At 50.2% G+C, this 22,222-nt stretch overlaps 1 protein-coding gene across 1 annotated transcript; it reads right to left on the bottom strand.

Annotated features, from left to right (window-relative positions):
- Nucleotides 1–5,631: 5,631 nt before the first annotated feature.
- AMER2 (APC membrane recruitment protein 2) lies at nt 5,632–6,843 on the bottom strand. Its single transcript, XM_024753662.1, has 2 exons — nt 6,727–6,843; nt 5,632–6,588 (listed from the first exon to the last, which is right to left on the bottom strand). Exons 1-2 carry the CDS (start codon nt 6,841–6,843, stop codon nt 5,632–5,634), a joined length of 1,074 nt encoding a protein of 357 aa, XP_024609430.1.
- Nucleotides 6,844–22,222: the final 15,379 nt, after the last annotated feature.

Here is a 22,222-nt window from a genome sequence, read left to right as displayed (position 1 = left end):
TGCAAAAAATAGTAGTTGAACGAATGAATGAATCAGAAAATCTAGGCCAGGATTCAATGGTCGGAGACAGAACATGGGATGCGCTACTTTCTAAAGAGCCAGGAGCTTGTCTCTGCAGTTCAGAACTGTGTCAAGGCGAGGCGTCACGGAGCCAGCTACTATCTCAACAAACAACCCAGGACACCCAGAACCAGCCTGGACTGGGCTTAAGGTAGAAAAACAAGTGAAACGTGCTCGACGTGACTGAAATCCTATCAGGGCAGAGGTATCATCATGACAACAGAAGAGATGTCTGTCTACACTTCTGAAGTTAATCCTCAAAAGGTGAGGCTCCCTCCAAAGCAAGGCAGACTGTTTGCCTCTGGAACCCAGCAGCAGCCTTCCCCCGGAATGATGTGAGTACCAACATCTCGGACACAAAACCAGTTCTCAGCTGCGTGACACGGGTTGGCTCTTTTTCTATTGAAAGTGAGCTGGTGATGAGATTTAGCAGCTCTTAGCTCTCCTATGACTGTAAGTCACTAAAGAGTGTCTATCCCTGTCCTAGGTGAAGAGAGAGAGAGAGAGATGGATGGATGCATGGATGGAATGAATGGGGGAGAAACAAACCAAAAGGATGAATTAAATATGCTCTGTGAGGGAGACAGTATTACCTAACCCACGTGGCTGTGAGAGGGCTAGGTAAATATTTGTTAAACTCCTGGAAGGGGCTGACACGTAGTAAGTACTCAACACACGTTAATCCTTGTTGTAATTACTACTCTTACTTTTAGAGGAATTTGTGTGACTTAATCCACAGCACCCTTGTTCAATCTCACCCCACCCTGCTCCACCCCACAGACTATCAGCAAAAAATACAAAATAAAAGTAGGTAAAATAAAATAAAGGTGTTTTTAATGAATATTAAGAATGCCTGGTTACAGTACAGCTACCTGTGAGCTCCAAACTGAACGGGTTTTTATTAAGCATGAGATCCAGTATATGCCCCGTGAATATGTGTTGCACTGAATTAAAGTAAATATCAGTCATGAAATGTGCCCAGTTTCAGTTCTAGAGGCTTTAGTGGCTACTTTAACCTTTTGCTTTGCAGCTTGAGAAGGAGCTGCTTTCCGTAATCATGAAACAACCATTCTGAATCAGTCCTTAGAAGCCTTATCTGCAGGGAGATAACATCTTTCCTTGTAAGTGGCTATTGTTACAACGGAAGAACTGTCTCATCTCCGTGGTCATCACAGTGAAAAGGCTGTAAGAAGCCATCCAGCGCGGCCATGGGAGAACCTTCAGAGCAGCACGGGTCGCGGAACGGGCGCCTGCCCCGAGGAGGGACCACATGGCCACGGCACCTGACACTGTTACAGCCTCCTCTCTTCACCAAAGTGAATGCCGGCCTCTGGCTTTCCCACCTGAGAAACCAAGCTGCCATGCTAGCCTTTGGCTCCTGAACTGCTTTATAAACGTTCGTGCGTGGAGAATTGAAAATTCCTAAATAAGAACTGTGTTGTTCATCCCTCGGTCTGCCTGGCTAGGGGGAGAGAAATGGGCTTGGGCCGGGTATTTGGGTTTCTCCTCTTATTTCATTCAGGTACTTCTAATGGGCCGTCCTCAGTGGTGGGAAATAAGAGGCAACTGTGGTTCTTTTTCCATATGTTTAAGGGCATAAACTTCTGGATTAATTCCTTAACAGTGATAGGGGAGCTAAGTACGAGCGAATGTAGAAGCCAAGCACAGGGGGCCGCGTCCAGATAGTCCTAATTCAGGAGAGAAATCAGCAACGACTATAAACGGGGACTGAGTTCCACTGTACGAACGTCAAAACGGGCAAACGTCCTGAGCATGCCCCAGTACTGCTACCTGAGGGCACCAGGCAGACATGATGGAAACCGAGGGAGAAGACAGCATACGCTCATTAACCAATCTCTTCATACAAAGTTAACAGTAAAAGGTTGCTGAAAATCCATCTGGCAAAGACGTAAATAATGAAAACTTGGAAAGTTCAGCCAAAGACGTCTTGGTCCCTAATACCACCTTTTTACTTTGACAACTGTGTAGGCAAAGGGTTATATGAATATTCATGGGAGCGCCAATACCTGAAACACTACTTCTGAGATTAATGAATAAACCCTTAGACTCCTAAGTCATCACTTACACAGATATCACACACTTTGTATTTAAATAGGCAGATACCCTTAAACTTCTAAGTCATCACTTCCATAGATCTCACACACTCTGTATTTAAATAGGCAGATAATTTGTGGGAAATGGAGCTAAAGGAAGTCCTTAACAGTCTACATTCCATTGTTGTTGTTAGGTGAAATAACACAAATCTCTTTCCTCTTGCGATTACTCAAAATGCTATAGGGCTAACGGAAGCAGGAAAGCATTAGTACCGAAGCACAGTGGCCCAAGTAACACTGCCCAGGTAACGCAGACGCTGAGGCCAGGCTGTCTTTGCGCAGGGCTATTGGGATGGCTGACAAATTGAGGGCCAACTGTCGATGTGACTTTTTTTTTTTTTTTGATGTGACTTTTTCCGATAGAATTTGGCCAACTCTGACTAAAGGGACTTAATCAACCAAGTATCTCAGACACACAGATACACAGGAAAGGTGTCAGCAGCCCCACATCCAATCCTTTCCTCAAAAAAATCAGGAAATATGGCCAAATTAGACAATGCATTAATATTGGGTTGGCCAAAAAGTAACATCTTACGGAAAAACCTGAACAAACTTTTTGGCCAACCCATAACAATTGGAATGTAAATCCATTAAAATCCTAGGAAACAATCTCCATGAACATGAATGAGAGAAAGTAGCCCTTGGTACAAAAAGGCAACTACCATCCCTTGTCTGTGGTTGGAAAAGGTTAAGACACACCTCCCTGTACTGGTCTTGATTTCCCATCAAGTGACTGAGGCCATTTAATTCATTGCCTGAATCCTTCATTTGACTGGTGTGGGTGGAATTCTTAGAGATAAGAGTTAAAAAAACAAAACAAAACAAAACAAAAAACCATGGAAAATATATGGAAAAAAGAACAAAAAAGAAAATAGTTTAAATCTTGCATAAGTGGTTCACTGACAGGCAGGGGGAAAAGAAAGCAAACGCTGCTGACATTTTCCATTACTTATAAAAACAAAACACAGCACAGTGGGGTAAATGCAGAAGTAAGTCCCAAAACTGTGAGTGAAAGCAAAAATACTTTGTTCCAGTGCTTACAAAATAGACAAGTAGGTGGCCTTTACTACTACAGTACCCTCATGAGTCCTTCAGGGCCTCCTACCGTCCCTGTTCAACTGAACAAGTGCACAGATCCAACTCTGTCATGGATTCATGCAGGGGAGACCCTTCTAACCCCTGCAAGAAGATGCACAGGAAGAAAATAAAGATCCTTTGTTTTACAGCTAGGAATAAAAGGTATGCTCTTCCCATTCACTGGGGGGAAATGAATGTATCTGGAGTCTAAGTAGTACTACCAGCGTTGAATCATATTCAAATCCCTTTCTCAAGACAGAACTAATTTCTGAAACATCTCCAAGTGTACGGTGAATGCCTTTGTCTGTTAGTTGTACACAGCTGAGTGCATGAGCACGTGTGAGTGTGAGCCGCTTTATGAATTCTTGGTGGTGTATTCAGAGTGCTTAAGGCTATGTCTGCCTATCAGACCTCATCTACAGACATAAGGAAATTAAATATTAAAACACTACTTTAAAATCACATTAAGGATCTGACATGACACAATAAAAGCCAGTAGTCTGAATAATAAAGAGATTTAGCCAATCTCTACCACCTCTTCTAATTGAATCACTGCATATTTAAAACGGGGAACAACCTGCTTTGTGCTGCTGGCCCGGATCTGTATTCCTCTGACATCTGTTTATTTCGTTACTCCTTTCATATTATTAAAATAAGTTTTCATATACTTAACTTGCCTTTTTCTTTCCTTTATAAAACAGAAAATGAACTTAAAAAACGGGTACTACCAGTTCATGACTCAGGGAATCTCTCTGGAAAACGAGAGTTAGAGAGAAGTGTGCGTGTCTCTTACGTGTGTACATGTTCACTTGAATATGTGTCATCTTCCCGATACTGTGAATCATCTCCTAGTAGAAGCTCTGGTCTTTTGATTAAATACACTCAAATACATTTCAAAGAGGATATTCTATAATCATTAGACCCTAAGAGCGTTCTAGGAACGGCTTCAGTTTATCATTCAAACTACCGAGGCATATGGTAATGCTTTCTGAAATAAACATTTCATCTACAATAATAGAAAACACACATGTAAGTCACCACTTTTCAAAAATAATCTTGGCACACAATGTTCATGATACATAAGCTTCCCAGTGTCATATTCTGAACATATGTGGCTCAGTCCTAAGTCTATAAAGCAGACGTCAAATGACAGGAAAAACTACATTTTCTATTGTTTTTCTTTATGTGTTCCTCGTTTTGGACTCCCCATACTGAGAAACGGTTGAATCCAAAATTGTTATAACCAAGGTAAAATCTCTGAAAACCAGGGTCTGGGGTGAGAAACAGACTCTTAACCCAAGACAAGGCAGAACCATTCCTTTGGGACATCAACACAATAGGGTTTTTTTTTTCCTGCACTGAAAGCCAGAGAACCCACATGAAACAAAAACAGAACTGCTTCCGCTTAGAGCACATAAAAGACCACCAATGGTTTGGGAATGGTTATCGTGTCTAGCTATAAAACCAGATTTTAAACTCGAGGTTACTGACAGATTATAAAAGGTTGACAGCTGAATAATCTGTAAAATATGCATCATGTACACATGAAAAGGTTACAGTTTATAAACGCTAAAACACTGTGTCTGTTGGTGTTTAGTGCAATCTTTTCCTGATCTTGATCTCTGCACTGGGTGGAAAAAAAAAAAAGGGAGGGAAACCTGCTCTGCTGAGCTTTTTTTTTTTTCTCTCCAAACAAATGATCTAAATAAACCCACCAAATCCAAACTCTCCTTGATCGTCCTAGTGGTAGATAAATACCTATCTGCATACCCAGCAACTGAAAGTACCGGGGGTTTCTGCCAATCAGTGATGCTTCCGCTCATCAGGTAAATTACCTGACTCAGCTTTGTAGATGTTTTCCACACAGTGATACAGCAAAGGGTCCTTTTTTTTTTTTTCCTGGAAAGGAAAAGGAAAAGAAGGAAGGAAAGTGTCAGGAAGAGGAGGGCTCCTCTGATTCTCCCCATGGTTCCTGCAGGCCCGCTGGACACCGGCACAGCCAAATATCATGGCGTGACGCTTCCTTAGATTGGGTTAAGTTCTGTTTTCTGCAAAGGCAAGTAAAGGTGACTTCCTAGCGTTCAGTGCATTAAAGAAAAAAGAAAGAAAGAGAAAAAAAGATTTTTAAAAAGGTAAAAAAGAAAAAAAAAGTGCTTGAAAATAATTCTCAGGGACTTATCTGGAGGGGAAATCCCGCGTGTGGCATCCCCTGCCTGGTGTATCCTGCCCCTGCTGGCGACACAAAGACCTCCTTGGTCCAGGCTCGGAGCAGGGACGGTCCGAAAGACCTTTCTTTGAGGGGTGCAAAACTTGCTGCAGTGGTTTCCGAGGAAAGTTGTGTTCCTCGACAAGCGGCCCCTCCACCTCGGCCTCGGAGACCTCACAACTTTTTGGCACTGTCGTGGCACGCCGCGGCCCGGAAGGTGGTCCCGGCCAAGCCCCGGCTGCTGACCCGGCGGACCAGCACCTTGGACACCGGGATTTTGGTTCTGGGCAGCTCGCTCCTGGTTGGTTGCTGGTGCACCACCGCGTGGCTGGGTGGAAGGTTCGCGAGGTGCTTGATGCTGATCGGGATCTTGGAGTCCTTCAGCAAGCTCCCCGGCGTTCGCAGGGCACAGGTGACGGTGACCGGAGACACGGGCTTTAACCTGGACGAGCAGGACGTGTCCTCGGCGGCGGCGGGCAGGGCCGCGGGGCTTCCATCGGGCTCGGCGTAGAGGTCGTAGAGCGCGTCACCGCTGTCGCTGTCCTGGGGGAGGCCCGCCTTCCTCACGCCGCCGCCCGAGCCGTCCTCCCGCGGCCCGGGGGTGGGGGAGTCCCAGTAGCCCTCGTCGCTGTTGGGGACGCCTTCCTGCGGCTCCTCGTCCGGGTGCTTGGGCTCCTCCTTCGGCTGGAGCTCCGTGGGGAGCCGGTGCAGCCTCCGGCGCTTGACCGAGGACGCGTCCTTGGCCCCCTCGGCCCGCCTGGCGTCCTTGGGGGTCTCGGGGGCCACCTGCGCTTCGGGTGCCGCCGCCGCCGGGGCCGCCCCCTGCTGGGGCCCCGGGCCCTGGTCCTCGGTCTGGGAGAGCATGTCCCAGAACTCCTGCAGGTACGAGTCGTCCGCCTCGGCCGGGCTCGCCATCTCCTCCCCGCCTCCCTGGTAGGCCACCACGCCGGGGGGCTTTTGGGCGGGGCCTGGCTGGCCCGGCGCGGGGGCATGCCTGGCACAGCTGGGCCCTGCCTCGTCCTCGGGGTCTGCGATAATATCTCCGCAGCCTGTAAGAGAGTCAAAGCTTTTCAGTGAAGTCACGTCAGAGAACATCAGACAAATACGATCGGCCGATGGTGACGCAGCAGCCTGGCGTCAGCGCGGCCGCGCCAGCCCGCTGTCAGCCGCGCTCTAAATCAACCCGAGCCGCGCCGCCGCCGCCGCCGCGGGAGGAGCGCGCAGAAAAGACCATCTCCCCTCCCGCCGGGGCTTATATAACGCCCTAACCCACTTCGCGTCCGGCTCGGCTTTGTGCTGCAGCTCTTCTGCGGCGAGAGCGGGCGGCGGAGCCTCCTCGAGCTGATTGCAGAAATTAGAGCCGTAATCTTGCAATACAAATTCCATCCAGTCTCACCCACCTTCAGATTCCTCCTCCTGATCGCTCTTTTCAGAGGCCCAATCGTGGATCGCAAAATACCCCCGACTGGACAAAGAAATCCAACCCAACACAAAACACTGATTTCTCTAACCACCGGCCCCGGACTTCGTGAATCCTCATGCCTTTCCCACGCCCTGCATGTCCGTTTTTATCATTTGGGTACCAAGCCCGGCGGGCACGGAGGATGTCTGTTTACATCTGTCTTGTCCAGGGCTGAGCACAGCCTCCGGGTCGATGGGGAACTCGGATCACTGAGGTTCAGATTCTTGCTACAAAAGCATCGGCCATCAGTCAGATACCAGTCAGCAACTCTGCAATGAAAGTGCAAGTTCCCTGGGGTGGAAGTTGACTGGTCCTTTGGGACAACCTTGGCTTTTATCCCAGACTCCAGCTACTGGGGCTGAGGTCACAGAAGACACCACCTAGTCTGACCGAGCTGAGGACGGAGGACCCGGTTTGAGGTCCACTCCACAGGTGGTCCTTGGAGTCCAGGGTCTACCCTCTCCTTTTCCATCCAGCGGGACACATGCGTTACTCCTGCCCCTGCTGCTGCAAGCCCCGTTCACCACCTCCCAGGACTGTCCTGCAGTCCTCTCCCCTGTGGGGCAAGGAGAAGCCTGGCAGTGTCCCTGAGTGCCACTTGGTCTGGCTGCTTGGTCTGGGAAAAAGGAAATCTTGTCCCAGGGAACAGCCCAATGTGGGGATCTCTGCTATGTTTTGACTTTGAAAGTGGCTGCAGATTTGGAGAAGCATGTGCCTACATATAATCTATGTTTCATATTATTTAGTGATACGTAATAAATATGTAATAATAGTAGTTATTACACAGTATTTATTGTTATTCATTAAATATTACTTAATAGCATGTGATATTTACATATACACAAATATCCATCTTTCCCCTAATCATCTTGAGCTCTGTCTTATGTGCACTACTCAGAAGCCTCAGAAACCCCAACCCCATGGACTGAACTTGGAGTGTTCATAATAATGGTCCATAATAACATATGGACCATTGCAGCTTCTGTAGCGTGGAACACGGTGTGAATTTAGGCCTTGGGGTTACTAGTTGTATAGTTGCCCTCTTCTGTTGATTTCGATCAAAGACACTCTTTTAAAATTGAGAAATCAGAGTCTGGATTCAGGAAAGGGTTTTCTTCCCAGCTCTCTCCCACTATTTGCATGCATCTCTGCCAGGACAGACTGCAAAGCTGAGACCAGACAGACTTTTCCCAATTCTAACTGACCACTTGCCCTGATGAGCCAGAGTCCTCATTGCCATAGGGAGAAAATAGGTATGAAGCACCATAAAGAGAAACCCATTTGTTATTTCTTCACAGCCTCTTGGGGGACATTGAGAACCTCTCAATTCTTTTACACACACCATGCAATTGCTTAGCTACGTGGGTTACTACAGAACTGTAGTAACCCTGGGGTGGAAGGCTAAATAAACTCTTTCATAAACTCTTGCAGGGTCTGAAAGAGCTGATGACTGGAATCAGAAGGAAATGAAGTGGTCTATAGAAACTCTTCCCTTCCCCATCCCTGAGCCTAAGATTTGGGAGAAGGTGGACCTGCTTTTCCACTGGAGAGCTCTGATCTCACAGGACGGACCGAATGAGTCTCATTTACGTGAGAATCCTTGGGACCCCAGGAAGAAGTCTGGCCAGGACTTTGGGATGGACATCATTCCTTTAGGACACAGAACCTAACGCAAAGAGAAAGGGACAAAGCAGTCTTCAGCCTAGGGCAGGTGCCCTGGTGGTCCTGAGGTGGAAGGGAGCCCGCATGCAGGAAGCATCCAAGGGCCCCGGGGAAGGTGAGCTTTAGAAGCTGTGGTGTGGGAGGGGACCCGCAGATGTCCTCCAGCCCAAGGGCCTGGTTACGGGGACCAGGAAGAGAGAAAAGAGGGAGGCCAGCTTACAAGGACTTTGCCAAAAGGACCAGACAGATGGGGAGACCCTCCGGCCACTCGGGAGGGTGATGGTTAGGGTCCAATCATGCTGGTGGGTGGCAGACTGAAGTCAAGGCCATTGTCACGAATCCCTGCAAAGGCTTCTCACACCTTACATTGCTCTTCACAGGCAAGCGTGGGGACGCAAAGATTGCACAGAATGGTGACTGCTTCTCTGAAAGACAGATCGTGACCGTGAAGATCATTTACCAGAAGCACCTCTGTTTAGGTTATGCTTTCTTCTTTCATTCTTTCTCCTCCAGCTTGCCACTGCCCCAAATTTAGAGAGTGAACAGAAAATTAGAGGAGAAGGGAATAGAGGAAGCGTCTCTGGGGCTTCAGGGTAAAGCTCTTCCAAAATGGCGGATGCATCACAAATGTACACAGCGCATGCCTTCTGCTGGAGATGTGAGCACACTCGTCTCTTCTGCACAAGGCAGTGCGCGCCATTGGAGGAGGGTAATCAAAACAAGAAAACTGGATAAATGCATGCGAGCCCACCACCACCACCACCACCAGCATCATCACCATCACCATCAACTGCTTTCTCAGGTGTCTTCCAACCAGCCTGTCCCTTGCCTTTGTCCTAAGATTCCTGAGGGGAATTTTCCATCTCAAGGGAACCACCCAGAACATAACGTGGAGAAGGCGGGGCTCCAAGCTGCCCTTCAAGCCACAGTGTGGCTGCCAGAGGAGCTGCCCCTGCAACAGCATCCCCATTAAGGAGACCACGGGCTCTACTTTAAATTTGCTTCAGGTCTTTAAAGGGATAATGTTTAATCAATGAAGTCTGGAAATGATGCTTGACTTGGGACCAACACCTCTCATCCTCAGACCACTTAGCTGCTCTGGACCCCAGCCCCACTGGAAATGCCAGCTCCCCACTCCTGTCCATCTGTACTCCCACCCCCGCGATTATTCTCCAGGGCAAGCGTCAGAAGCCCTGTGATGTAAGTGAAGACCTCAACCGTGCTCCAAACCGAAGTCCTTGTTATGGGGACTGTTAGGAACAGCCCCAGCTTTGCGAGCCTTGACCCTTAGCCAGCGTCTACTCTGACCACAAATCCCAGGCCTGGCCCTGCCCTCTGAGGAATGCTGTGGGCCTCGTACAAGCTGAGACCACAAGAAGAAGTGCACAGTTGTCAGGAGAGACCCAAGTGGGTGCCCCTTGCAGGGAGCCTGGCCAGAGGTTACCGTGCCCTCCTTCCTGAGGAAGGGGGGCCGTGGGCCAGGGCCGGGAGGATGGGGACTACAGGGACCTCAGCACAGCAGGCCCCAAGCTAGATTGAAGGTCTTATGTTTTCTTTTTCATACTTTGATTCCTGACTTTCCCGAACATCAGCTTTCACTGTGGGTTAATAGCTGTTCCGGGTATATGTGTATTCAGAGGAGGAACTCATCTCTAACGAGTCGCATGCAGGTGTAAAAAGCCCAGCATGACGCGTAATTTCCCACATTAACCCGGTGCACAACTGGGGCTGCTGAGGAGAGAGAGCTCGTCCCATGAGGAGCGAGAACCCACGTGGGTTCTGCAATGACTGGGAAGCTCAGTGCGTGAGGTGGTCTGGGCTCAGCAGGTCATCACTCAGAAGATGTCACTCGGCCTGGGGCCCGTGGGTTTGTACCTGGATTCTGGGGCACGGGGGTGTGCAACAGGAGACCAAATAAGAGCAAAATGAGCGCTTCTCTGCAATGCCGGGGATCCGGGAGCAGGGGCCATGCAGCAGCTGGCAGTGCTGCATTTGGGCAGAGGCCATGCCTCTCTGGTGGCTTCTGATGATGGCTGCAATCCTGGCGTCCCTCGGCTTCTAGACACGTCATCCTAAACTCTGCCTTCACCTCCATGCAATGTTGAACTTACACCTTAGTCACACCTACAAAGACCCTGCTTCCAAATAAGGTCGCATCCACAGGTGCCAGGGGTTAGGACTTCAACAGATCTTTGTGGGGACACGATTCTACCCGCAACAAGCATCCTTGTCAGCATGGTGATGGCACCCCTCCCCTCCATTCCTCAGTGCAGTCACCAGTGCCCTCGACACAGACATCCACATTGGTGGGCTCAAACTGGGCATGGGTGCTCCAGCAAGTGTGGGCCCTTGGCAGATTTCAAGGTCATGCGAGGCACTTCTGGAGTTGCCAGCAATGAGGGGACAGTACCACTGCCAGCCAGAGTGAACAAGAAAGAAAATGGGGGCTTCCCTGGTGGCGCAGTGGTTAAGAATCCGCCTGCCAATGCAGGGGACATGGGTTCGAGCCCTGGTCTGGGAAGATCCCACATGCCACGGAGCAACTAAGCCCATGCACCACAAGTACTGAGCCCATAAGCCACAACTACTGAGCCCACGAGCCACAACTACTGAACCCACGAGCCACAACTACTGAGCCTGCGAGCCACAACTACTGAAGCACATGCACCTAGGGCCCGTGCTCCGCAACAAGAGAAGCCACCGCAATGAGAAGCCCGCGCACCATAACAAGAGTAGCCCCTGCTCGCCGCAACTAGAAAGAGCCCGTGCACAGCAACGAAGACCCAATGCAGCCAATAAATAAATAAATAAGAAAATGGGGGTGGCCGCGAGGACTAGGTCCTGACATCCATCTGTGAGATCCTGGGGTCTCTCGGGATTATCCAGAGGGGACGTAACTCAACGGTTCCCGTTTCTCCTGGTCTGCTACCTGGGTGGAGCTACTCAGAAAATATTCCATCCCCAAACTAACACAACATTGTTAATCAACTATACTCCAATATAAAATAAAATGTTAAAAGAAAAAAATATTCCATCCCAGATTGCAGAGTAGGGCAGTGTCTCTCCAAGCTGTCGGCACCAAGGTGGCCGCAGGGAAGCCAAAAACAGGCAGAATGAGGTCAGGTAGCAGAGGGCGTGTGGACGGACACCAGGCCCCGGTCGCGGATGAACGCACATTCGGGAAGGCCAGACTCAGCCGCGGGAATCATGTCATCTTAGCAGGGACGCTAAGCAGAACCAGAGCCCAAGATGTGGGCCCACATGTGTTAACAGGAGGCCAGGCACCGGAACTCTCCAGAGTGAGCCGGAGAGGCTGCAAACAGCCACGGAAGTCCAAGCACCCGGCCGCTCGGTGTGCTTCTGTCCTCTCAAAGGAGCTCCACTCCGTATCAGCTTCTCCACAGGAAGCAGCACCACACACAGGGCTGGTCCAGCCTTCTCAGCAGGCAGGCAGTGCACAGGAACCGCCTGCACGGCTCAGGTAGGCGCTCTGCCCCGGCACCGCCTCATCACGGCCACGCAGATGCCTGAGGGGTTGCTGGCTGCCTTTCTCAGCTACTTCCCTTCCCCTTCAGACTCGGAGATTCGAGAAAGTTGCCCTGCTTCCCTGCCCCGCCCCACGTCATAGCACCTCCCCCCCCACCCCCGCTGCTGCAATGGCACAGGGACACACACAAGGGCGCTCACCTTCCTAAGCCCGTGGGGTGTCCCAGCCCCACTCCTTTGGGGCTGACCTGGAGGCAGTGTTAGCCATGGGCTACAAAGTTTATTTTGGACTTCAATAGGTGAGTCTTCTCTTTTTTCCTGCATCTCTGCCTACCTACGCTACTCTAATTTCCTGGCCCTGTCCCATCCCTAACCCCCTACACACAACACACAAACACACTCGCTCTCACAGTCTGTGTGTTCCAACAAGTCTGAACATAATCCCTGATACGTACTGTCCTGCTTTGAACCACTGGAGCTTGGATACTAACCATGTGGGATAGCACTGTCCTCCCCTCGCCCCCCCCGTACAGCTAACGAATCATATGCACCCCGTGATGGCTGGGACCCCAGCTCCTCTGTGTCTCTCTGAGCTGCAGCAAATTGCCATGGTACATCACAGATGGTCAGGCAGTTTTCTGTGTAGTGTCAGTCCTTGTGGCGCCCCAGGGCCCACCTCCCAGAAGTGGACCCTGACTTTTGGGAAACGAAGGCGGTGATGAGTGGAGAGTGTGGCTCTTCCCCTGCAGGTGAGTCGCTCCATCACCTCAATCAGAGGCTGATGCCTCGCTTTCTGGGGCCGCCATCTCCCCCTTCTGAGTCTCGTGGGCTGCTGGGTTACTTCCCTCGGTTATTCTAAGGTGTTAATTTGGAATTGTGCTGGCTTCTAAAACAAACAGATCCCCCAATATAATGACTCAACCCAGCGGAGGACTGTTTCTTGCTCAACCCCCAGTCCGGGGTGAGTGTCCATGTCAGTGGAGTGGGTCTCCTCCACGTGATCAACCACGCAGGGTCCCAGGCGCCACACCCCCGTCTCTCCCCGGGGTCCTGTTGCCATCCACATCCAGCTGATGGAAGGGAGAAGAAACCCTGGGAGAAGCTTTGGCTCAGATGTGGTGCATTTCACTTCCTTTCACGTTCTGTTGGTGACACCTAGTCATATGGCCGCATCTAGCGACAGAGAGAGTGGGAAATTCCGTCGGATCCGTGCCCGGCCGCATTCCTACGACTGGGGAAGGAGAGAAGAGATTCGAGCTGACAGCTGCCACAGATCCACCCACCCTGCAGCCACGCGGGGAAAGGAGTTCCCCCCCGGGGTTCACCTTCCTTCCCACCTCCTCTTGCACAAGCCGGCGTCTTAGATCCCAAGACCTCTGGGTCCCCAACTCCATCACCCACGTCCAGCTCTCTCATACCCTGCAGCCTTCTCCTTCAAAGAGAATGTTTTCTGTTTAAGGCAATTACATTACATACATGTAATGCTTGTAATTACAAACATTACATTCCAATGTTTGAAAGAGACCGAATTAACCACCTGACCATGGTTACTGCCACCTCCAGTATCTTAGGAAGGGCCTCCAGGTCACCTTAGCTGTGTCCATTTGCATTTAACGGAGCATCTACCGTGTGCTGGGGGCTGGCGTGAAGCAAGCACGATGCCAGCCCTGGATGCTGACCAGAAGATGCGTCACTGTGACACTTAGTTCAATGTGAAACGCTACCACCTGGTCAGACTGACAGGACCTTGTTCCATCCCAGGTGCTGGGCCAGTATGATGGGGACATGGCAGCTTACATGTTAGATTTTTCTCCTTTGGAAAAAAAAAACCAAACCCTATGTTTACCTCCACGATGGGTTAATCCCCAAACGGCAGGCTTAGCTTGTGCCCAGATGCTGGCCACCTCCTGGGCCTCCTTGCTTTGGGCTCAGCCCCTGATCTGGCTTCACGCGGCTCCCATTTGTGTTTCCTTTGCCATCCACCACTACAAGGGTACTTTTTTTTCAAAAGACAGACATCTCAGCAGATGAATTCATTCTGGGATGTTTCCCAGACACACACCAGTGAGCTCATTAGCCCAAGCTAATACCAGGAGGCTTTCTTTCCCCCCTCCCTTTTTTCTTTTTTTCTTTTTTTCCAGTTTGCAGCAAAGCGCAGAATCATGTGATCTCCTTGCGGCTCTCATTCCTGTCTGTTCAGGGAGCGGGGACTAAAATCACCCTCGGGGAGGGAGGGCTGTGCATTCTAAACACGCCTGCTTCTTCAGAGTGCCTGCTTTTGTTTAGGGGAAGACAGAAGCTCACACAGGAGATTTCTAGGTCACCTACTCTCTGCTCTAATGAAAGAAAAGTCATTACAGCAAGCAAAAACCGTGGCCTGGGCTTCTTGGAGTGCCTTGTCTGATTAGCCAATGATTACAGCTCAGACGAGGCAGGGATGAACCCCCAAGGTGGCACAGATGGGGCACACTCTGAAAGTACCCCCTGGGGGCCTTCAGACTGAGTGGCAAAGTGACCACCTGTCCCTGTCTCTTGGGTCAGTCTGTCCTCGTTTAAGGCGCCAGGACTGCTGCCCTTGAGGCCCACATGTGGAGAGAGTGAACCGCCCCAGGCTCGCCCGGGGCCCCTGTCCCCCTGGCTTCTCTCTCCCTATCTTGTGCCCTGCCCTAGAATGACCTGGTAAGAAGTGTTCAGCTGAATTGCAAGCGACTTTGGGGTTGTTATCTCTCGGGGCCCTTGGGACCAGGGCTGGGACACTTTATCAGATCGGAACGGACAGGAAGTTTTCCCTGCCTTTTCCCATCACACTGGCCCCAGCTCACCCAGGCCTCCCTTTCTCTGTGAACTTCTGTGTGGGCAGCTCCTTTCTTGGCCTCCGTGATTCAGGGGCTACCTGGGCTATTTCTTTGTCTCAGAAGCTGGAGAGAAGTGAAGAGAGCTATGTTCTGTGTCTTTGTGCTTTTTCGGCCCTGCATTTGGGGAGGTCGGGACAGTCTGGACAAGGTCTGGGCAAGGAAACCCAGAGGTGAGGGCCTCGTGGTCCAGCTGTGACTTCACAGGCAGGAATGGGCTGCAAGCAACCCCTTCGGTAATGAATACGCCACGTGGCTCTTCAAGGCCTTGATCTTACAGAAGGGGTGACGCTGACCTCACGAGGAGCGGTCCAGGAACACTCATGGCTGATGGGAAGGCATTACGGTAGGTCAGATGCGTTGGCTGATCTCGAAATTGTAATGACTGAGCGGGATGAGGGCTCTTTCTTATCTGTCGACTCAAGAGCAGCGCATGGAGCACACTGGGCACCTCCTCCAGCAAGACACAGCCCCCGCACGGCACGGCGGGACCGAGGACCTCGAGCTCCACGCCCTACAAGCAGCTGCCTATGCATGACTGGAAGGCTCCCAGGGGAGGGGTCTCACCACCTCCGGAGGCAGCTCACTCTGCATCTGGATGATGCCATTGGAGGCATTTTTAATAGAGTTGGATTATTTTGTACCTTCACAGCTCCCATCCCTCCCTCCTCGTTCTACCCCAGGCTTTATGGAACAGTCATTGTTCCAAGTGATTCTCATGCACTAAATTATTTAATCCCCACAGTCACCACATGAGGTGGGCCCTCCCTGATTTACAGAAGAAACTGGGACAAAGAAATTAAGTGATTTGCTCCAGATCAAACAGCCAGTAAGTGGCCACGCAGCTGGCTCCAAGCCTATGTTCCCAATCACCGTCTGGTATATTTATTGTGGAATAACACTCCTCTCCAAAATGTCAGTGGCTTAAAACAAGGACCATTTGATTTGCTCGGAATCCTGTGTGTCAGATATTTCGGCAGGGCTCAGCTGGGCAGATCTTCTGTCCCACTGGCACCAACTGAGGTCCTTCGAGGACCGAGGTGTGACGGCAGCTAGAACTGGGATGTGCAGGTGGCTTCACACATCTGGCACGTGACAAGGACAGCTGACGTTCCACACGGCTCTTGCCCAATGACCAGTGTGTGCTTCTTTTCATGACAACTGGACCCCAAAAGCAAGCGTTTCAGCCTGCAAAGGCAAAAGCTGCGTACCTGCCAAGACCCAGAAGTTACCTGACACATCCACCAAATTCTATCGGTCAAAACAAGTCTCAGCGCGACCCAGCCTCAAGCAGAGGATGACCAAACTCCACTTATTTATCAAAGGATGGCAAGATCATAACACAAAAGGACATGTGAGATGAGAGACATTGTCTTGGCCACGTGGGGACACACCATCTACCAAAACCACACCACCACACCACCTCTCCAGAAGAGAAGTCCATGAACCTTCCAAATGACACCTCTCCACATAGTCAAAGCTCTACCTCCCATGTCTCTCCTAGTCTTCTGTTTGTGAAGTTAGCCTTCTTGTTCCTTCAAGTGTTCTTTATGAGACAGGGACCCACGCTATCCTTCTCCTCTGATGTGCTCAGAACTGAGGGTCATGGTCCAGGCTGTACCTAGGCGGGTGCAGGGCAGAAGGACCATCATCCCCTGTCTTGCAGCTGTGGATACTGGATCAGATGGGAATTGCTGACTGCCACACAGCCGCACGTGGCAATTCTCTCACCTGAAATCCCATCCCCCACACTGCACTTGTGCCGTTGTTTCCAGGGACCCACGTTAAATTCCATCTTATGAAATCCAGCCTGGCTCTCTGATCCACTGAGCCTTTCCGGCTCCTGATCTTGTCTGCCACTGTATTCACGCCCTTCCCAGCTTTCAGTCAAACCTACATTTGACTCACGACTTACCTCCTCCCTCTACATCTTCTGCCACATGACCAATAAAACTATTGGCCTGTTTGGAGACAAGAACAAAGCTCTGAGAACCACCACTAAAGCCTGTTTCCACACTACAATCTAGACATGGATCGGCAGCTCTGCAAATGATGGGGCGGTTGCTAGGCAGCTCTGGCTTCACTAACTTGTCCTTTCATCCAACCCACCTCTTTCCGTTTTTGCATAAGAACCACCACTGGCACTTTGCTCAAGTTCCAGAAACTTCCTGCTGTGTGCCTTCCCCAGGTGGGCTGCAACCGTGATCCTGGCAGAACGAGGAATTCAAGTCAGTTTGATTTTCTCATGGAGCCCCTGTTGACTCCCAGTGATGGCAAGTCCCCCCCCTGCCCCAATCGTCCCTTTAGCATCCGACGGTGGACCCCTGCCCCCATCTCGTCCATCTGCTGCCCTGTCTGGACACCACTGCACCGTCCACCCATCTGAAGCCCTCCAGAACTCCTCCTGGGCTCCAGAGCCCCCAGAGAGAACCTCAGGGATGCGCTCATGGAATTAATCACAACACTGCTTACAGTCTGATCCTCTTATGAATCTGGGTCAGCAGATGTAAAGTTAGAGCAGCAAGCACTGCCAACTCTTTCCAAGAAAAGGGGGTCTCTGCTCCCCTCAACGTTTATTGCACGGCAAGCACGAGAAAGGCGCAGATGCTCCCTTCAGGCTGCTTACAGTCTAGTTCAAGGTGCATGCTTGTAACAATAAGATAAAAAGAATATAACCGCCACCTTTACAGGGCCGCAAGTGAGCCATTACAGGGTTTATAAGACAAATTACTTCTCCTTGGGCAGAGAAAAAGCTTCTTGGAGGCATATGGAGTAGATCCTAAACAGCAGCTAAGTGCTGGCGAGGATGCAGAGAGATGGCTCCGGCACCGCTGCCTGCAGGCCTATACGTTCACGGACATTCCTGAGAACAGCCAAGTGACGATGTAACAGATCTCTTTAAAGCGCTTGTACCATTTGACCTAGTGCTTTCAAAGTCCGAGGAAGTCATCCAAACACAAAGTTGTTCAAGCTGCTATTTAAATGATACCACCGTTGAATGGAATACTAGGCAACCAGCAAAAGACCATGGTGGACGCAAACCTGATCTCAGCTTAGGGACCTAAGAGGGTGTCCCTTGCTGTCTCAGATAATCAGGGATTAACGTGCCCTGATTCTCCTTTCCACACGTTATGAAAATGCAATGCTTTCCCGCTCATTGTGTGGATGATCAAGAACTTCCTTCCTCCCAAATGCATTTTTTCTGTCTAAGCCCCTTGTCCAGGGCTGCCCAAACTCAGCTTCCACGGCCCCCAAGCATTTCATGGTTTGGGTGACTTTAGTGTCATTATGGGGATGTGCAGAGGGGCTTAGATGAGGCTGCTGGGTGCCAGCCCACTCTCCATTCCCTGGAGAAACGGACAAATCAGTCTCCACACTTCTCCAGAGCTTTTTCCTCAAAAAAGGGGGCAAATTTTTCCCTAAAAGGAATTCTTGTATCAGTTGCTAATAATATACATTTCCCCCCCTTACATTATTGTATGAGGAATTTCTCGTGACATGGGAAAATGCTTATGATAACATGAGCTAAGCAGGAAAAAAGCAAGATACCATCTTAACATCATGCCCAGGGTAGTCTCAACTATGCAAAACGACGTGCATCCAGGAGGGACTTTAATCAGACAGTAGCGGTGGCCATCTCTGGTCACTGGACTCTGGGTGATTTCTATTCTCCTGTATGTCCATGGCTTTATTTTCCAAGTTTTCAGAGGTAATGAAAATATTTGGAAGTACCTGAGAGAATGGTATTACCATCTGGAAAAATTAAAAAGTCAAAAAGCCAGTGTGGGGCAGGAAAATGCGGTTCCTTCCCACCCAGGGCGCAGACAGGCTGATGCTCCGGCCCCACTTGCTGATAACCAGCGACCTCACGTGACCTCACGTGAAAGCTTGAGGGTCCCGATGTTTTTAAAGGCAGATCTACTTATATGACTCCTCCTCATCCTGTTGCCAGACTGCCCCCGGCCACCTGACGCCTCGAGGACGTGGCTCCTGCCGGAATGGTGGCCCCGAGTCCCTGCAGACCCGAGGGCGCACCTGCTGGTTCCCAGGCGCACAGAGCATCCTTTCTCCCTAGAGCTGGAGCCGCCCAATGAGGTTCTCACGCCCACGCGTTCCCTTCTTTCCTCGGAGCAGCAGTCAGGGCATTCACCAGGGCGGCTCTGGGCTTATTACTTCTGCCAAACGTGTAGCTTCCGATTAATCGACAGCCAAGGCCGGGATGCAGACGCAGACTTGCGCAGCTGGCAGGCGTGTTTCCAGAGGAAACGCAAGCATCCGCGAGGATACGGAAGGACCGCTACGATCTCAGTCCGAAGCGGTTTCCCTGACTTTTCGCAGGGCATACCGTGGAAGCACACACACATCTTACTGTCCTGGACGTCTCGGAGGCAGCTGTTCACAGCTCGTCTGAGGCCAGACACGGCTCGTAGGTGGTGATTCCTGAGTAAGCTTCTCTCCTCCCTTCTGACCTCCGACAGGAAGCACGAAGGGAAAGAAAATGCTTTTCCTTGTTCGGAATGTGTACATTTCTCGTAGGTGGTGTGCGCTCTTCTTTTATTTCCTTAAATCATTACGAGAGGCTGGTTCTCTGGGCAGCCCAGAAGCGATTCTTCCTGCACCTGGGAAAGTGATGCTGTTCTGTCACTCGGGGTGAATAGCACTGCCCGTTCACCTGTGCGAATCCTCCAGGGCCCCCGCTCCACACCAGCACTCCCGCCACGTCTCCTGCCAACCGCCGCTCGCCCTCAGGCAGGACCAAGGCCCAAGGAAGCCAGGCAAGAATCCCCTGTCCTTGCGGAGACCCAGAGAAATACTCCGAAAGAAAGGGGCCCCACTTAGACATGCGGCTCCCGCCCCCTCGCCCCCCGGGGGAGACGGAGGCAGCGCAGGGGCTGGAGGATCTGAGAGTCAGCGCGGAAGGAACACAAAAGAGGAAGAGGGAGGGGCTTGGAGAGAGGACCCTCTGGTAGATCGCGGACCAGGGCAGGGCCCCGATGGGCAGAGGTCTCCGCCTCCTTTCCGGTTCTTCCCACGTAAACACACTCCAGGTGTGAATCGGGTACCAGCAGCAGCCCGTGTGGTTTGGGGAATACCTCAGCATTCTCCATCAGCCGTCCCGTAGCAACCTCAACTCTGATGAAAAGGCAGTGTTCTGGGTCCTGGGAGCTTTCTTTTTTTAAAAAAATTTTTTTAAAATTCATTTATGGCTGTGTTGGGTCTTCGTTTCTGCGCGAGGGCTTTCTCTAGTTGCAGCGAGCGGGAGCCACTCTTCATCACGGTGCGCGGGCCTCTCACTATCGCGGAGCACAGGCTCCAGATGCGCAGGCTCAGTAGTTGTGGCACACGGGCCTAGCCGCTCCGCGGCATGTGGGATCTTCCCAGACCAGGGCTCGAACCCGTGTCCCCTGCATTGGCAGGCAGATTCTCAACCACTGCGCCACCAGGGAAGCCCCCGGGTGCTTTCTTTCGTCAGAGAGGAGCGACGGAAAAAACCCACAGCTAAGGAGCTGGAAGGAGAGAGGGTCAGCATAGAAGCTATCCAGAGAGTTGGGCTGATATCTTTGCTCTGTAACAGGACCTTTAACTTGATGTCGCCCTCCCACACAGCTGGCTTACAGTGTTCCTCCTGGTTTGCTGGGCTGGGTTTTCTGTCTCTACTTCGTTGGACACTATGATTCCCAAGTAATAGAATGTACTGTTGCTGAGAAAGATCTTTGGCAAAATTTGCATCACAGAATTTGGTTCCATGACCTTGCTGATCTTCATTTTTCAAATCATACAATAGTTCTGCATTTTTAGGCCTCCAGAATTCTATATATTTATGCCTTCCTGGCTATCTCAAAGTCATTCAGTGCTCCTCAAACCCTAGGTTAGTGTTATCTGTTGGTATTTTTGGTTGGTGACAGTGCATTGCCGTTCATGAATACTACTTCTAGGGATGATATCTTGCTTTTTAAAAAAATTTTATATTGGATTGATTTACAGTGTTGTGTTTGTTTCAGGTGTAAAGTGATTCAGTTATACATATACATATATCTCTTCTTTCTGAGATTCTTTTCCCATATAGGTTATTACAGAATTCTGAGTAGAGTTCCCTGTGCTATACAGTAGGTCCTTGTTGGTTATCTATTTTATATACGATAGTGTGTATATATTAATCCCAAACTCCTAGTTTATCCCTCCCCAAAATCTTGCCATGTTTATGTGTTATCAAGATCAAAATAAAGGTGTTCACCCAGTAAATAATCCAATCCTGCATGCATTATGTACAAAACACACTTACTGTAGACCTCAGCATCCTACCTGAGTAGAAGGGTGAGGTAGGACCTGGGAGGGGAGAGAGAGAAGCAACCACAGCTCAGATGGTAAGTATGTGCCTGGTTCAGACCACAAAGCAGGGCCGGCTTCGTGGCATGGCCAGTATCACAGGGCCCCCGCTGGGCTAATGGCCCACTGTCACATCTTGAAATTGCTAATATATTTTGAACAGGGAGCCCTGCATTTGTATTTTGTGCTGGGCCCTGCAGATTCTGAAGCCAGCCCCTGCTGCAGAGCTCAAGGTACCAGGAATAACAGAAAAGGTCATTGGGGTCTCTCCTGCAAACAGTGTTGGCAATGGCTCTTTGGGTCAAAGTGAGCCAGGACCATGGGGTGTGGCGCCCTGGGCTGCCCGCACAGTGGTCCTCTGAGATGAGCTTGGGGAGAGCCAGGGGCTGGCCAGACGGCCGGGCGAGCTCTCCCTGTGAGGCTGCGCCTGGCAACAGCTGCTCACCCTGCCCGGCTGAAGAATTTAGATGCAAAAATCTAATTTGGAACTCCCTAATTAAGCTAATGAAGTCAAGCCATTTTAATCTGTTCTTGGTCCAGTCCTGTGTCTAGTCCCAGAATAAATAGATGATGGTGACTTTGTGGCATATGTGTTTTGTTTTGTTTTTTGATATATGAGCCAGGCAACATCTTTGTATGATTCTTTTTTAAACTTTATGAAAGGAACTGATTTTCCTTAGCCTTGAATGTTTGAGATGAGGTGAAACCATACTGCCTTTAAAGTAAGTCAATCACGTTCTCATTTTTTATTTACTGACAACTGCAAACCAGTTGTGCTGAAATAGTCCCTTAGTCCTGAAAGACCCTTGTGAACCTCAGGGTTTTCTTGTTTAAGGAACATTTATGAACCATAAATGTCACCATACACAGACGTCTCCTGAAACGGGCTGAGGTTAGCAGAAGAGAGACCAAGCCCTTTTTGTCCTTTGTCCTCACAATTCTATAAATGAGGAAAATTCACTCATTAACCTTTAAA

Source organism: Neophocaena asiaeorientalis, unplaced genomic scaffold (genome assembly GCF_003031525.2).
Source record: "Neophocaena asiaeorientalis asiaeorientalis breed wild unplaced genomic scaffold, Neophocaena_asiaeorientalis_V1.1 scaffold443, whole genome shotgun sequence".
Lineage (NCBI taxonomy): Eukaryota > Metazoa > Chordata > Mammalia > Artiodactyla > Phocoenidae > Neophocaena > Neophocaena asiaeorientalis.
The sequence above is the reverse complement of the archived record's forward strand: the minus strand, read 5'-3'. Positions and strand labels throughout refer to the sequence as shown.